The 15,923-nt window shown below is 36.2% G+C and overlaps 1 protein-coding gene across 1 annotated transcript; it reads right to left on the bottom strand.

The window, feature by feature from the left end:
* Nucleotides 1-6,520: 6,520 nt before the first annotated feature.
* On the bottom strand, nt 6,521-14,370 carry LOC143228230 (uncharacterized). The gene is made up of 4 exons (XM_076459524.1): nt 14,042-14,370; nt 8,978-9,240; nt 8,690-8,778; nt 6,521-7,805 (listed from the first exon to the last, which is right to left on the bottom strand). Exons 3-4 carry the CDS (start codon nt 8,690-8,692, stop codon nt 7,350-7,352), a joined length of 459 nt encoding a protein of 152 aa, XP_076315639.1. The 5' UTR covers nt 8,693-8,778; nt 8,978-9,240; nt 14,042-14,370; the 3' UTR covers nt 6,521-7,349.
* Between the last annotated feature and the right edge of the window lie 1,553 nt (nt 14,371-15,923).

Below are 15,923 nucleotides of genomic sequence, written 5' to 3'. Positions count from 1 at the left end.
GGCAAATTTGGATGTGATTTTCGTGATCAGCAGGAACACCCAATAGTGTTCAAGAAGCAAAAACTTTGTTGTGCAGTGTTATTTTTAGTAATATATAGAAAACTATTAGTTTGTTATAATCTGAAAACAAGCCGAAATAAAAATACACTAAAATAATAAGCAAAAACGCTGTACTAATGTAAAGATCCCAGGGTACAAGTTATAATGTAAGATATAAAATGTACCCTAGGTTTTGGAGGTGACTGCAGAAGTAGAATCCATTTTGCGGTTGGGACACACCATCTATTAGCCTTAACCTCCATTCGCCAGTCTTACATAAAAATATGAAATAAAGTAGTTGCAGTAAATATAGAAATAGAAATTAAGAGAGCGAGATCTCCCACATCTATACCGCCCCTTACTGCCTGCAGACAGTTGTGAGAAGGTGATTGCTCTGCTAAGTAAAGAAGAAAAAATGATTGAAAAAAATAAAATACTACAATTTGGGAGTAAGTTAAAACTCACCCCTTGAAATTAGCATTCCAGTCCCCATTACGGTAGAAAGGCAGTAATTGGTAACCCAGTAAATGAATTATATTAGTATGAAGAGTCTCACCCAGTTATCTAAATAAACTAGTATAGCACCCAACCATCACCCATTTATTAAGTCTACTGTGACTATCATGCTCTAAACAAGCCTTTATATGCGGCAAGGTGTACATCCGCCTAAAGTAGTGCCGCATATAATGGCTTGTAACCGAAGAACAAATAACACCAATAACTACCCTTCATGCAATGATGAGTTGCCGAAAATTTATTTTTTGCTAGACTATTAAAATATTAGTGTTGAAACTAAGAAAGACAAAACTGATACTTTCTCAAAGAATAAGAACTGTTATCGAAGTAAAGATTTTCCTACATTTAATATCTAAAGGAGAAATTTATAACACTTTATTAATTCATGGTGATATATTTTACTTATAATTAGTCGCAGAAGGAGAGCTTTAGGCCCCTGAGAAGACTACCAGAGAGTTTAAGGTCTTCTCTCTCTAACTGTGATAATAAACAGTCGCTTCTTATAGGAGGAGCTTTAGGCCTCTGAGAAGACTATAACAGAATCTAAGGTCTTGCTTCTTCTCACTTTGATAACAAACAGTCACTCCTCATAGGAAGAGCTTTAGGCTCCTGAGAATACCACCACAGAGTTTGTGGTCTGCCTTTTTTTCACTCTGATAATAGATAGATCCTTCCTTACAACAAAAGAAATATGGGACCCTGAAAAGATTTTGATAGATTCTGAGAACTATGCCTCAGCGTACAGCGGTATGTCTTTGGATTTACAACGCTAAAATCAGGGGTTCAGTCCTCCTCGGTGGGCTCAGCAGATAGCCCGGTATGGCTTTGCTATAAGAAAAACACACACTCTGAGAATTGTACTTTATGACTGTGACAGTAAATTTGTTTTTGATTTATATTTGAGAAGATTGTAATACACATCTCGAAACACTGTTTAGCAACACACGAAACTCGAAAACATCAGTTCAACAAGAGAATCTAGATTAAGGTAATTCTGAATTCATTATACATATAAACAAAAGGATAGTATTATCTAGCGCGCTCACACACAAATATTATCTCAATATAATAAATGTATTACTAGTTTTAGTCAGCAATTATAACAGCAGGAAGGGGTATACTTTGTCACACAAGGATAAGTATTTTTCACCAGTAATAGTAAAGGCGGATAGACAAAGTAGCGGATTTTGTCATCCTATTGACGAAAGATACTAACATTAGAGGAGTTGCCCGCCATGTTTAATGTTTTTTACCTAAATCAAACAAACGCAAACTTACGCGGACTCTAGCGTTATGAAACAAAGTTTAAATTCACTATTCCGAAACAACACCTAGGTTATGCGGATACCAGTTTCAAATATTGAAGTAAAGAGGACACGTGAACGTATCGAAGCTTGTACGCATACATGTTTGGTGATGTTCCTCTTTAGTGGATCTAAATCATATTTTAGGTTATTTACATGGTATTGTGTACTTAGCCACTATTAGCTTAGCGTTGCTAGTCGGTGTTTTTATCGCTAGATCTAACGTTTCTAATACTTCTAAAATAAGGTCTTGATATAGTTTACAAATTTTACTTTCGTGAATTGATAAGTAGGAAGTTGGCAGCTTTTTATAGTGGAAGATGAAAGAGAGAAAGAGGTATTTGATAGTTAATGTTTAAGTTTGTTTTGTTTTTTACATTTCCCATCCACTACAGCTCCTCTATCTGTATATTTATCCAAGCCAGAAAGGCTTACTTAACGGGGTAATCGTGTTACGAGCTTTCGTCATATTCCTCGGGCTTTTCTGATGCGCAAACTAAAGTGTAGAAGTAACCATAATCTTATTACAAGTACTAATGAGCTATAACTTAGTTTTATTCTTAATGTTAACAAATTATGTATGCAAAGTAAACTTACTTTTATTGTAACGTTAACAAATTACGAATGCAAAGTAATCCTCTTTTTATTGTTAATATAAGTTATATATTAAAACTAAGTTTACTTTTATTGTTAATGTTAATACGATATTAATTTTGGAAGGTAAGTTTACTTTTTTTTTTCAAATATTACCTTACAAAGTTATCAATTGCACAAGACTTTCTGAGGGTTTATCTGTGGGAATTAAGTTCAAGCCAGATCTAAGCCAATGATTCTTGCGCATGATATTAATATAAAGAACCAATTTCTCATTTCCTGTAACAACCCGTTAAAGGCATAGTTCTTTCTCATGTTTGGTTATCAATGAATTGTACACTGCTATGCATTGGTTTTGTTGTCACATAGCAACTCGTGTGGAACAAACTTATAGTCTGCTGACCTTCCCAATCTGTTTAAGAAGTTTTTGAACGATAGACCAAGAATTATTAAGTTATTATAACAACTGTTTGACGGTTTGACAGGAATCTGACTCAACCTCTGACCTCAGGTCATGGTCCAAATCTAGTGATCTTCCTGAACAATGGTAACCTGAGGAGATCAAAAATCACCTGATCTATATATCCTGAAGAACCGCTAGTATTTACGAACACTCAAATCATCTTTATGAACCCTATAAATGTTTTTAATTGTCTGCGTTGCTTTGTTACCGTTATGAAACTCGTACGGCATGCAATGTCGAATTTGATTCACTTCAGGAATTTAGTTTGTTTGTTTTTTCTGGTCAGAGAAAAACTAGTTCTGTTAACAGACAATTGGTTAACAAGAAGGGTTTTCTTGGCTGCTAAATTAAATTAAGTTAATTAAAAACGTTTAAATTAAAGGCAACAAAAATGAAAATACTTCCTGGTACCCCTAATAGGTAGAAAACTGCGATGCATCGAATAGCACAAGCCGTTCATTACATACCAAAATATAATGTCGTTCAGCTGCCTCAAATGACACGCCACGTCATAATTGTGTTTATAATTTACTTCAAAAGGTATAATGCATGAAAAGATAACTTAAAATTTAAATTAATAAATGAGAGGCTGGTGATTTATGTCAGCTTTTTGGGCCTAATCCATATTAAATAAAAATATCCGAAATTTTAAAGTAGGAGATGGTACTATTGACGATAGGTTTGGTTTGTTTCAAATTTCGCGCAAAGCTACACGACGGTTATCTGCGCTAGCCGTCCCTAATTTAGCAGTATAAGACTAGAAGGAAGGCATCTAGTCATCACCACCCACCACCAACTCTTGGACTACCCATTTACCAACGAATAGTGGGATTGATCGCACATTATAACGCCTCCACGGGTGAACGGGCGACATGTTTGGTGTGACAGGGATTCGAATCCGCGTCCCTTGGATTACGAGTTGAGTGCCTTAACCACCGTGGAGGCGTTATAATGTTACGATCAATCCCACTATTCGTTGGTAAACGAGTAGCCCAAGAGTTGGTGGTGATGACTAAATGCCTTTCTTCTCGTCTTACACTGCTAAATTAGGGACGGCGAGCGCAGATAATCCTCGTGTAATTTTGCGCGAAATTCAAAACAAACCAAACCAATCTTTATTTATTGATCCTACACACGTAAAGAGAAGTATACCTGTCTTATGATTGACCGTCATTAACCTTATTTTTGTTACTTCTATTCTTGTTATCTATTATAATAATACTTATTTTTTGTTTGTCCTGAAAATACGCACTCAATTCATTTTACTGGATGTATACAAAAGGCGGACATAAATACACTTTAGTAGACATTGTATACAACATATTAAAATATTAAAGTTGTTTAAAAGTTCTAACGTTAGATCGTAGAATAATATTAAAACTTTCTTTACTGACAGCATTAAATACAGTGGGGTTTAGCCCTAAATGAACTAAAAAAAAGAAAAAAGTTAAATTAATACTGTATCTCTTTAGCGAATACAGGCCATGCTAATAAAGACGTAACTAATGTTAGGCCTGAGAAAAGTGGACTTGCAGAAAGTTTTAGTGTCTGCGATTAGAATTCTTTTGTATTATTCTAGGAAACCTATATTTAAAAAGTAGTGTTGCAATGAAAATACTAATTTGACCTTAAATGTTTAGCAGGTCTCTGCTAGTAGATAAATATATTCATGAAAGAAAGTGTTTGGGAGATATATATATTTTTTTTATTTGTTGTTAAGCACAGATATGCACATTAGACGATCTGTGCACTGCTTAATGAGGGTATCGAAATCCGGTTTCCAGCAGTATAAGTTCAAAGGCAAACCTCTGCACCACTGGGGAGGCTGAAATTATTTGGAACTTGATAGCTGCAAATAACAAACAAAGGTTCGAACATGTGTAGTATTTCGGTTTGATGCACGAGATATGTTTCTGAACAGCATGTTTTCTTCGCTCTACTTGCGATATAGAAAGGATATTTATAAGTGCAGCTAGAGACAAAAGGTCATCATCAAACGTGCTGACTCTAAAATATGTTCATAGACTGATTGTGTTCTGTTGAAGTAATTATAACTCTTAATTAACGCCAGTGTCTTACTTATTTCAACAAACCCCTTGCACACTCATAAAATCACTACCAACAAAATTAAATATAAGCTATCATATCAATATCATTATAAATTAAAGATAAAATTCAACGAACGTTTTGTAAATCTATGAAATCATCACAATTATAAATTGAAGATAAGTGCTGTCAATTCTCGTGCTAATCCCATAAAATTCATAAACAAAAGCAAGGGTCACGAAAGCTCTTGCAAACCCATCAAATCATTATTATGACACGCCATAAAACAAAGACAATAGCTGAGTCTAGTCCTGTCGAAACCCTGTGTAGGAAAATGCTCGAAACGTTTCCTACCATGTCGTTTGTTGTTAAATTTCGCGCAGACCAAAACGAGAGTTATCCCCACTAGCAGTCCCAAATTTTGATGTGAAAGACAAAAAGTAGCTAGCTAGTCAACTTGTGGATTACTTCAATCGAATAAAAGGATTTGGCTGTCATTCCTATAACGCATCCATGTTTCAAAGTGCGGAACGCGATTTTTTGTTTTTTACAGTAACGAGCTGTGAACCTCGAATCCGCAGTCTCACACGCTAACTACGCATTCGTCCCAGCCTCTCATAAAAGATAATTCTAGCCAATTGGTAAGTTATAATTTGTACTTTTCTGTGTCTAAATATTTATATTTATCTTAATATAATGTATCATTACTTACGCATTAATTAAAATCAACTCTTTACAACTTCATAACACAGCGATACAGAACTACTGAAGTTTATTGTGTTCATTGCTGACTTTTATTGTGTATGAAACTATGCATTTCCAATTTTGTATGAGCACTCTAAAATCTGTATTAAAACGTAATATTCTAGGATCGTCTAAATGACTATTACTGGCAATGCTACTGTAGCATGTTTACATGCTTTGAAATTTAATGAAACATGAGATTCTTTGAAATAGAACACTAAAGATTAGTATAGTTCTGTTACATTATATGGGAACACAACATTACACAAAGTTGTACGTCATTTCGTTTCTCTGTGATTTTCCGTCAAGTTCTGTTGAATACGTTCAGAAAATTCACTCAAAATAAGAACTAGTCAAGGCGACGACTTTTGAATAGTAAATCAGATAGTCAAGCGGTGCCAAAAAGACTCTCCAAGTAGTCGCTAAAATCGATGACTACCTGATGTGACTATTAAATATTAGTCATTTTTACTATTGTGTAGTCGGGAAATAGTCAGATAATGGTAGCAGGGATACCTGGCAGGTAATAAATTTGACTGCACTATGATAGTCGTTATGACTTTCGTTAGGTAGTCATTCTGACCAATGCTGACTACCTGACAATAGTCTCACTGCCTACCTGCAAACCACTACAGAGTAGTCATGACATAGTCAGTGTGACCCTATTCGTCCAAGGAGTGGTTGTCATTATGACCATCCATTAACAACGGACTGTTGTCATTATGACTATCCAACGACCATTGAAGATAAGTCATGTTGAACCGGCCAGGACCACCTCTGCAATGTCACTGTAAGGCAAAGAGACTATCTTTAGTCAGTTGTGGTCAGCAGAACCGTCACTGAGCAGTCAACCCCGCAGCCATCTGATGATTCAACCTAAGTCCCAGTAACCAGCTACCATCCTGAAAAAATATAAAATGCATTTTAGCAGCATCATTTTTATTTTAAGCTGAACAAGTGTAGATCAATATACATGTACCAAAATAAAATTCAAAATGCAGCAACAATTTGAAAATAAACAACTGAACTTTACACTTGGTTATTGAAAATTCACCCTGGATCAAATACAAGTTACTATTACTAGATCTAATATAACCTTATGGCTTTGAACACTTTCCTCTTCCTTTACCTTTGGGATGTTTTGACATATTTCCCGCTGCTATGTTTTTTGACATTCAAGAGATCAAGCAACTGAAGAACACATCTGTCTGCATCTTTTTCAGATTTGGTAATTTTCCTGGACTCAGAGCTTCAGAACAACCATTTCAACAAAGTTGAAAGTTTTCTTGAGTTTTGTTGGAAATGCAAAGTTGAAGATATAAAAACTCCCTATATACATAGTGAATGCTTCCACAAAATCTTCAGTGGCACAAATATCAATGTCATCAACATATAGTTTGAATTTCTGGTCATAAAACTGAGGAACCGAACCACATTGAATGTATATACCACTCTCAGCAGGTTCCCTAACTTCAGTTCCCACCATGATACTTTCACTTTCTTTTAGAAGAAAAGGGATACCAAGAATGGCAATACTAGATGTAACATCAGGCATGTGTAAGGACTGTTTCATAAGAAATGCTAGCAATGAATTATTTCCTGGTGATATGTTTCTGTGCTGCAGGTGAGAATTTACGGAGTCCTTATATTGAGAGACAAAGTTGGACATTCCTTTTTTCTGCATCATTTCCTAGCCGCTTAAATTCATTCAATAGCTGTGCTGGTGGTACCACAAGGAAAGGATAATGCTCTACAAGTTCATTAACAGGAGTGTTGTCAATGACCAGTTTCATACGATCATGCAGAGTTTTGCCCATAAGAAAGTCCACTTTACAAAGATCACCCTTTTTTCTGCAATGCAGACGAGTTTTCATCCATTCCTTGAGTTTTTCGGTGGAAGTTTTATCCTCCCCAACTGGCTTTTCACACAAGTATTGCTTTAATCCATATAGCCTCTGTTCTGAGATGTGGATTGGAAATGGGGTTTCATCTGTTGCAGTTTTCGTCTTTTTCTTTCTTTCTTGGACTATAGACAATGATGAATCCTTCCGCTTTCTATTATTCTGGAATTTTTGACGAAGTCTCATCCTCCACAGCTCCTGCAATTAGAATTGACAGAATTAGTTCTATTGAGAATGAATAACAAAACTGCCCTGGTATAACTATAATTATTTTGCACAATATTTCTTTTAAACCACTTTTGGCATTTTCAGGTTTAATCTAAGAAACTGAAAGTCATACATATACTTGTTACTAAATCAGTTGTACGAGTTCGTCTTGACAATGTATTCTGTTTAGCATCAAATTAGTTGAGTTTCATTAGTTGAGTCACGTTACGTCGTATGCAAACAAAACAAATATTCCAAAGTATCAAAATAGCATTTTCCACAGCCCTCCTTAGTAGATATATGTACTTGTGTGCATTTTAAAAAAATATACAACTTCCCACAAAATTTTCACTAATTTCTTCACTAATATTATGCAACACAAAAAATGCCATTTAATATATTTTGTAACTAATGAACATATTTTTTGCAGAATACATTTACACCCTTACAAGTGGTGATATGGTGATTCCTGTTATACACTTTAGGACGAATTTTATTGAGCTCATTGGCTTTTGGACTCAAAGTCAAATGTATAGATAAAAGAATATATTTGTGATGAGAATATATTTCACAACAAACATAACATAATGCGCATGTAGATAGTACTTTAGGAACACCTTGGGGTATTAGATTTGGGGCATTTGACAGCTGAGGGTAGCGCTTAAATATTTCATCCACTACTTAGTCATACTGCCTTGAAGTGGGATATCTGGAAAATAGAGGTTGGGCAGGCTGTCAAATACAGATGAAGACATCTGAAGAGATATAATTACACGTTTGTAATCAGAAATGATACACATTGTCTCAAGTGAAAGATAAAACTATTTCTCCAACAAATTAAAGATCTATTTGACATTCATTAGGACATATCCTACCATGATTATATGGACTGAATACGTTCAGTACTGGGACCGGGTGAAGATGCACTCTGCTTGCTTGAAGGCACTTCAGTGTTCGGTGGATTCTGCTCAAAAATACATATTTAACGGGTCAAAATTTGTAATAAAAAATAACAGTAATTGTGCTGTGTTGAATAATGTATATTGAACAATTTTACTTCTTTTCTTCGGAATAAAGTTTCCGCAGGATGATTTCCAATGACTACATAAATTATTATAATCACTCAAATTTAAATGGGTTGCGTATTCTTACAAACTACTCACCACAACAACTATCTCTCCGTCAGAGGCCCCAACATTAGAAACCAGAAAAACGCGCAACTTTGCTCCTGGTTTTGGAATGTCAGACCATTGAATATCCACCCAGTCGTGCCAGTCTTCCACATACACTTAAGCTGACAAGTTGGTAGCATCTACATCCAGATTTAAGTTGTCAGAAATCTTACTGGGCAACAATCCCAGATCATCCAATGACAATTGTTTTTCATTGTAGGTAATGTGGTAGGATAAAACCATCTCTCTGGAATCTAAAAGTATGGTACTGATCAAAAATGATTTATATGTATACACATGCAAACTACAAAACACCAAAAAGATATATTACATTTCCATAAATTTAACATCAGCAGGATTGGTATAAATCAGCTAAATAAGTAATTTGGTTTTTCCCTAACAAATAGTAACCTTTAAAAGGTGAAAGCAAATATAAGTAGTCTGACCTCAAAGATGGTGATGATAGTGGTGATTTTGGTGCAAATATGCATGATACATATTAATATGACAAAAGTTCTCTGAAAAGGGACACACCAAGTTGCATAAAATAGGTTAAAATTTACAACTGATTACAAAGTTCTGTTTAAAATTTGTCATCATTCAGTCGCCACGAATGTAGTGATGTAGGATGATCATATTTTCACCTTTGTTCACATAACAAGGCAATGGGTAATGATCATAAAGATCTGGAATGCTCAGAAGTTCATAACTTCTCATTGGCTCTACAATGTAAGCATGAAGATGCCTGTGATAATCAACAGTTTGGTATCTTTGACAATACAAAAAAGGTTTTCCCCAAAGAACAAAGCAACAGATCACTGAAGAAAATTGAAGACTGTCGAATTCGTAGCTACTGACAACCATTGTCCCTGTGTTGTATGTGAGGCAGTTGACTGTACAACCTGACGCTTTAGTGACAAAATCGCCTTCCCCCAACAAATGCACTGACAAGGTTTCGCTCTTCTTCGAGTGAATTCACAGGCAATCTGACAGAATTAGTCAGGTTAAAAGGCATCTATTCCAAGAAATCCATTGCTTTCCAAATGTGAACAGAGTTTATACTGGTGTCTCATTGCCATTGTTTTGGCTAGATTCCTCCTGTTTTAGGTACGTCTTGCAACATCAACAAAAAACTATGTTTGGCTTCAAATCCCATGGTCCACACATTCTTCAGTGGACCAAATCTGCGGGTCATCTCTGGGTAATGCAAAGTAAAATGTCCCTTTGGCTTGAGAGTTCTATTTGGAAATTCTTTTTCATAAAGAGAATGGAACTGTTGTATCACATCATTTAAGAATTCAATGCTTGCATATGACATTGATGGACACATTATCAATTCTACCATATCCAGCAGAGCCAACAGAACACCCCACTTGTTGTTGAATTCTGGCATTGCATCACCCACCAGTAATGGAAATAATCTTAAAAGACACCAAACTTGCACAGCTTTTTGTTTAATGTGTCCAGACCCTCTCAAAATAACAAACTCAGACCTATTGATTTTATCAGTTCCTTTGTAATGGAACTCCTTCACTCTGCCTGCAAGGTACTGAAGGCTGAAGTATCCAGATAAGACATACTGATCTATGAGTAAAACTATAAAATTTCTGACATCAAACCAGATTCAAAAACGTCATGTAATATATCAGGTGGTAGAGCATTTTCTACATGAAATTGCTGCAAAACGTTCAGGGGGCGATCTTTTTTAACCACATATGTACTTGACAAAGTCTGTTCAGTTTCGACCATTGCAACTTGGTAATTATAGGATACAATAGATCTCTCTGAACAGTTTGAAATATCAATCAACTTTCTTAAATTATCCTGAGTTACCATGCAGAATCTACATGATCTGAGAGCAGAAAATGATTCAAGAAACCCTTCAATAGCATGGCTTCCCAAATTATCTGCAACAACAAAAAGAGGCGCACCTCTGAATTTGAATGTTCCCTCTGGTCTGACAATGTCAATACCAATGTTTTCAAGAACAGATAGTTCTTCAATCAAAGGTCTCATCACTGTATTTACCCCATGTTTTTTTACCTTTTGGCTCTTCACCAAGATTGCTAAGAATATATAATGAAGCTGATATCTCAAAGCAGGTTCAATATTGCCTAACTAATAGTAGAAAGCAGCACATTTGTAAGCAGGAGCTCGTATTCTAGCCTGGTTCACAGCTGTAAACTCATGAAAATAGAGAATGATTTGAAGGGCAAGGGGAGTTTCTTGCCAGAATGGATGGCTTTTGAAATGTTCACCATCAACGACATCTCTAAGACAGTCATCAGCTGACTGGCGAGGATAAACAACCTGGCTAAAAATATCATCATGTTTAAGCAAACACTTCAGAGTATCTAATAAAGAAACATACTGCATTGTGTCATGTTTCACATCACCAGCAATTCCCAGGTCATACTCAACAGGTTTTACAAATAACAAATTATCTTCAATGTAAGACTGGAAATTATTGTGGTCAGTGAAATTTTCAATCAAAGTCAAGACTTTTTTTCTTACAAGCTTCCATCACTGTAACTACTCGTATACTATTTCTAGGAACCCCCTCACTGATCAATGTTCTTTTTATGGTTTGGAATAAATGTTTATCACCTTTGGCAGCCATAATAGAACAGGACAAATTAAAAAAAAAATAACTTGTAGTTTTATAAGTAATTTTTTTTTTTCATTTTTACGCAGCACAGAATTGTTTTAACTAAGATTCTTCGCTTGTCTGTGACAACCATCTCCTGATTACCATCAACTGCCTCATCACTGTCAGAGGTTTTATACCTCTGTTCCATAAAGTACTCGGCACATTCACCACCAGCTTCATTATCCTGCATACTGGTAGTAGCAAACCATCCATGCTTTTTATTTATGTCTTTTCAAACATTTGGTGCTTTTGAATTGTCTTTCACATCCACTAACCCCACATGGGACAACAAATCCAGGCTCATGAAGCAAATAAAAATGTGAAAGAAGCTTGCTAAAATGCCTAACCTTATGATTTAATGCGGGCCTGGCATGGCCAAGCGCGTAAGGCGTGTGACTCGTAATCAGAGGGTCGCGGGTTCGCGCCCGCGTCGCGCTAAACATAATCGCCCTCCCAGCCGTGGGGGTGTATAATGTCACGGTCAATCCCACTATTCGTTGGTAAAAGAGTAGCCCAAGAGTTGGCGGTGGGTGGTGATGACTAGTTGCCTTCCGTCTAGTCTTACACTGCTAAATTAGGGACGGCTAGCACAGATATCCCTCGAGTAGCTTTGTGCGAAATTCCAAAACAAACAAACAAAGAAACAATAATTTAATGCATGGGAAAATATTGGAAACGTCTGATTGTTCTACCATGTTTAACTCCAAAGTTTACCAAACTTTGCAGTGTCTATTAATAAATATTATGCAAGACATGCATCCAAATGTCACGGGTTTTCATTCTGGAACGTAAAGTGTATCATTTATTTAACTAAATTTAATGTTAAATTTCAACAATAATTTGTTTGTGTTTGTTTGTTTTGGAATTTCGCACAAAGCTACACGAGGGCTATCTGTGCTAGCCGTCCCTAATTTAGCAGTGTAAGACTAGAGGGAAGGCAGCTAGTCATCACCACCCACCGCCAACTCTTGGGCTACTCTTTTACCAACGAATAGTGGGATTGACCGTCACATTATACACCCCCACGGCTGGGAGGGCGAGCATGTTTAGCGCGACGCGGGCGCGAACCCGCAACCCTCGGATTACGAGTCGCACGCCTTACGGGCTTGGCCATGCCAGGCCATTCAACAATAATGACTAGCAAATGTCGGTCGCTCGCAAACCGACGGCGTATCTTTGGACTTTCCCTCAATCTAGCAAATAAAGACGTACTTCAAAATGCAAATTCTTGCCACAATCCCCCACCCGGGGTGGCCAAAAACATTTAATGGCCAGACCTCAACCTAACTAACATATTCACCAAATTGGACAGAAATCCGAAATAAATTGTGGACTGTAGAGTGAACACAAGGAAATCTCTGCAGACACATGCTGATGCGTGATCCATGGTATTCCCCGATTTTCGTAAGGGTATACAATTTTTATTATTTTAACTACACAACTCGGTTGCTCATGTCTCGATGCAATATCCCCCGGATCCTACATTTCTCTTATCGGTAGGGATTATGGGAGTGACCTAAAGTCTGAGAAAGTTCCCTGGGAGCAAAGAAGTGAGAGGGGTTGGCGTAATATTTTGCAGGATCACGGGCCTTCTATTCGTAGTGTACGGCCTGGCGCTGGCTCCTATCTCGCACCATTCGATTTCAAAGTAGAGTTTAAAAAGGTAAATACATTTCGTACCTAAAGAGATTTTTAGATAGTTTGTAATATTAAATTAAAGAAACACACATTAAACACAATATATGTTTCACTTTTTCGCCGTTTTTATACGATTTGTCTGGCCGTCCCCATTTGTAACTCCATTGTTGGCTGTGTTAGTGGATCCCGCCATAATACACACATCGCATAAAGTGTGTACGCTTTAGAATGTGTAGCTCTGCTGATGTATTAAAAATAAGGATTTATTATTTACGTATTATCATATGTCATCTTTCATCATCAAAGGTCTATAAAATAATAACAGACGAGGTCCCTTTCAATGAGTATACAACTTTCATCTGTGTAACGGTAGCCGTAACAAATCTTTTTAGCAGCGGTGGAGTTGGCGCTAAATTTAACAGAGCAGCAACATGGATCATTGCGGACTTTTGATTCTACCACAGGATATGCATTCAAGATACCAAATATGTGCATTTGTGATGTCAAGACTGGGAAATGTTTTCGATTTCATACTTGCTTCAAAGCATTACCTAAATATAAATATTCCTTCTCTTCTACTACTACACTACAGTAGTACAGACCTACACAATGTAACGGGCAACCATCCTTGTTTACACATAACGAGTTGTACAAAAAAATACGGATGGATTCACTTCAGCTAATCTAGAAAGTTAAACATACCTATTCTTATATTGTTTTATTGAAACATAGTATAGGAAAATATGACATAAACGATTAATATTTACCTGGATTTCTTCTTTCCGTCATCTGCACGGTTGCATGGCAATTGTGCAATGTCAGTACAAGTTTCGGTTATTACAAATTCTATAAACGTCATATGTAATTCTGCAATGTGCGATAAAATATTACTGTGTGTGATTTCTCCACCCCGCCCCCTTTGGGTTTATAGTGTCATCCCTACCTTCGGCTGCCGCTAAGGAGTGGATCGTGCCGTCTTCACTCCCCTCCTGTGTATGTATTGTTGTATGTGAGCCCCTAAATCCCCCCTCGACCACCTTGAGGAATGATTAACCTCTCTCCACAAATACCACCTGCAGCCTTCAGATAAACTCGACCTGGTACACTCCACTGGAAAAGAGATAGTCTCGCTCGCGCCTAATGTAGCTGCTTTCCATTTGTACTCGATTTGCGCTCGGACCACTAGACGAATCGGATGCATTTCCCGGTCGTGTAGCGTCAGCGCGAGTGTTAACCACGTGGGAAAAGTTTATTTCAGTCGTAACTTAGATCGTTGTGGATTGAAATAATAAATGTATTGATTATTGTATTTCATATTCGAATATTCCAACATATGCACACAACAATATAAAAACATAATTGTCAAATAAAACAGTGAAAAAATAGTCGTGATCGATAAATAAGATTTATTTAGGTAGGATTTATTTTGTGTGAAAGAAATTTATTCCCCCGTCCCAAATAAAAGTAAATAAATAAATTCTTGCAAAGTTTAGTCCTGGTCACGTTTCAATAGTTGTATTTATAGAACAAAATACATGTGTACAGTCATCTGCTTGAACTGCGCCTTAATGCTATAAGAAACATCTAGAGTGTCAATTCATGAGTTAATGCTGACTATGGTGTTGGTCTTCCTGACCACAAAGTAGTCCTGAAGACCAGCATAGCACTGCTACTATGAACTAGTCAGGGTGACTGGGAAGTGGTCAAACAAACTGGGACATGGTCATTCGGACTAGGAAGTAGTCAAACTGACTAATTGCTTAAATTGACAGAGTCACTCAAACTGACAAGTAATAGATCATTGTTACTACTTAATAGTCAATTTAATATCCACGACTTCAAATTGTTATTCATTTTGCTTATTGATACATTTTATATAGTTAATTTGACAGCGACCACGATATCTCTAAAGCAGAAAATAGACGTGACTATGCCCTGGTAGTTGAAATGAACAACTTTTATTTAGAGGGTTACATTAGCGGTTTTTTAACCATCAACTCTTCTAGTCGGTAATTTTTTGTACGTTTCGGTACACGATTCTCTTTTTATTCAGATTAATAATAAATAGACAACTATTTTGCTTACAGTCATTATGCAAGTTCTGAAAGACTTGGCGTGTTTAAATTCACTATTTTGATTTTAAAGAAACAACTACGTGAAGACAGCTAAATGTGTAGGGTTATTTGTCGTATATAATTTAGAAGTGTTATATATTTGGTCTATAAATTCTGACATTTATTTTTTTTTTCCTGTCGGAATACATACACGACTAAGACAACAAAGCATCTAGTAGACGGAAAGCTCATACTAACAACAACATCGATTTGAAGTTAAAATATTCTATTATTCTGTGAAAATAATACAAGTGCAATCGCAACCGTATTAGTAGGGGGGTTTATTTTCACACTTTTGTTTGGTGCTATTTTTTAGCATAAGTTCGTTGTAATAGCTGCCATTATAAAGTACGCTATTTAAGAGCTGTCAGTATGAAATATGATATTTACAAGCTGTCATTATAAAATATGATATAGAATAGTTGTCGTTATGAAGTACGCTATTTAATAGCTGTCATTATGAAGCATGATATTTACTAGCTGTCATTATAAAATATGATATAGAATAGTTGTCGTTATGAATTATGCTATTTAA

Source organism: Tachypleus tridentatus, chromosome 10 (genome assembly GCF_004210375.1).
Source record: "Tachypleus tridentatus isolate NWPU-2018 chromosome 10, ASM421037v1, whole genome shotgun sequence".
NCBI classification, from domain to species: domain Eukaryota; kingdom Metazoa; phylum Arthropoda; class Merostomata; order Xiphosura; family Limulidae; genus Tachypleus; species Tachypleus tridentatus.
Note: the sequence above shows the minus strand (reverse complement) of the source record. Positions and strands in the feature narration are given on the sequence as shown.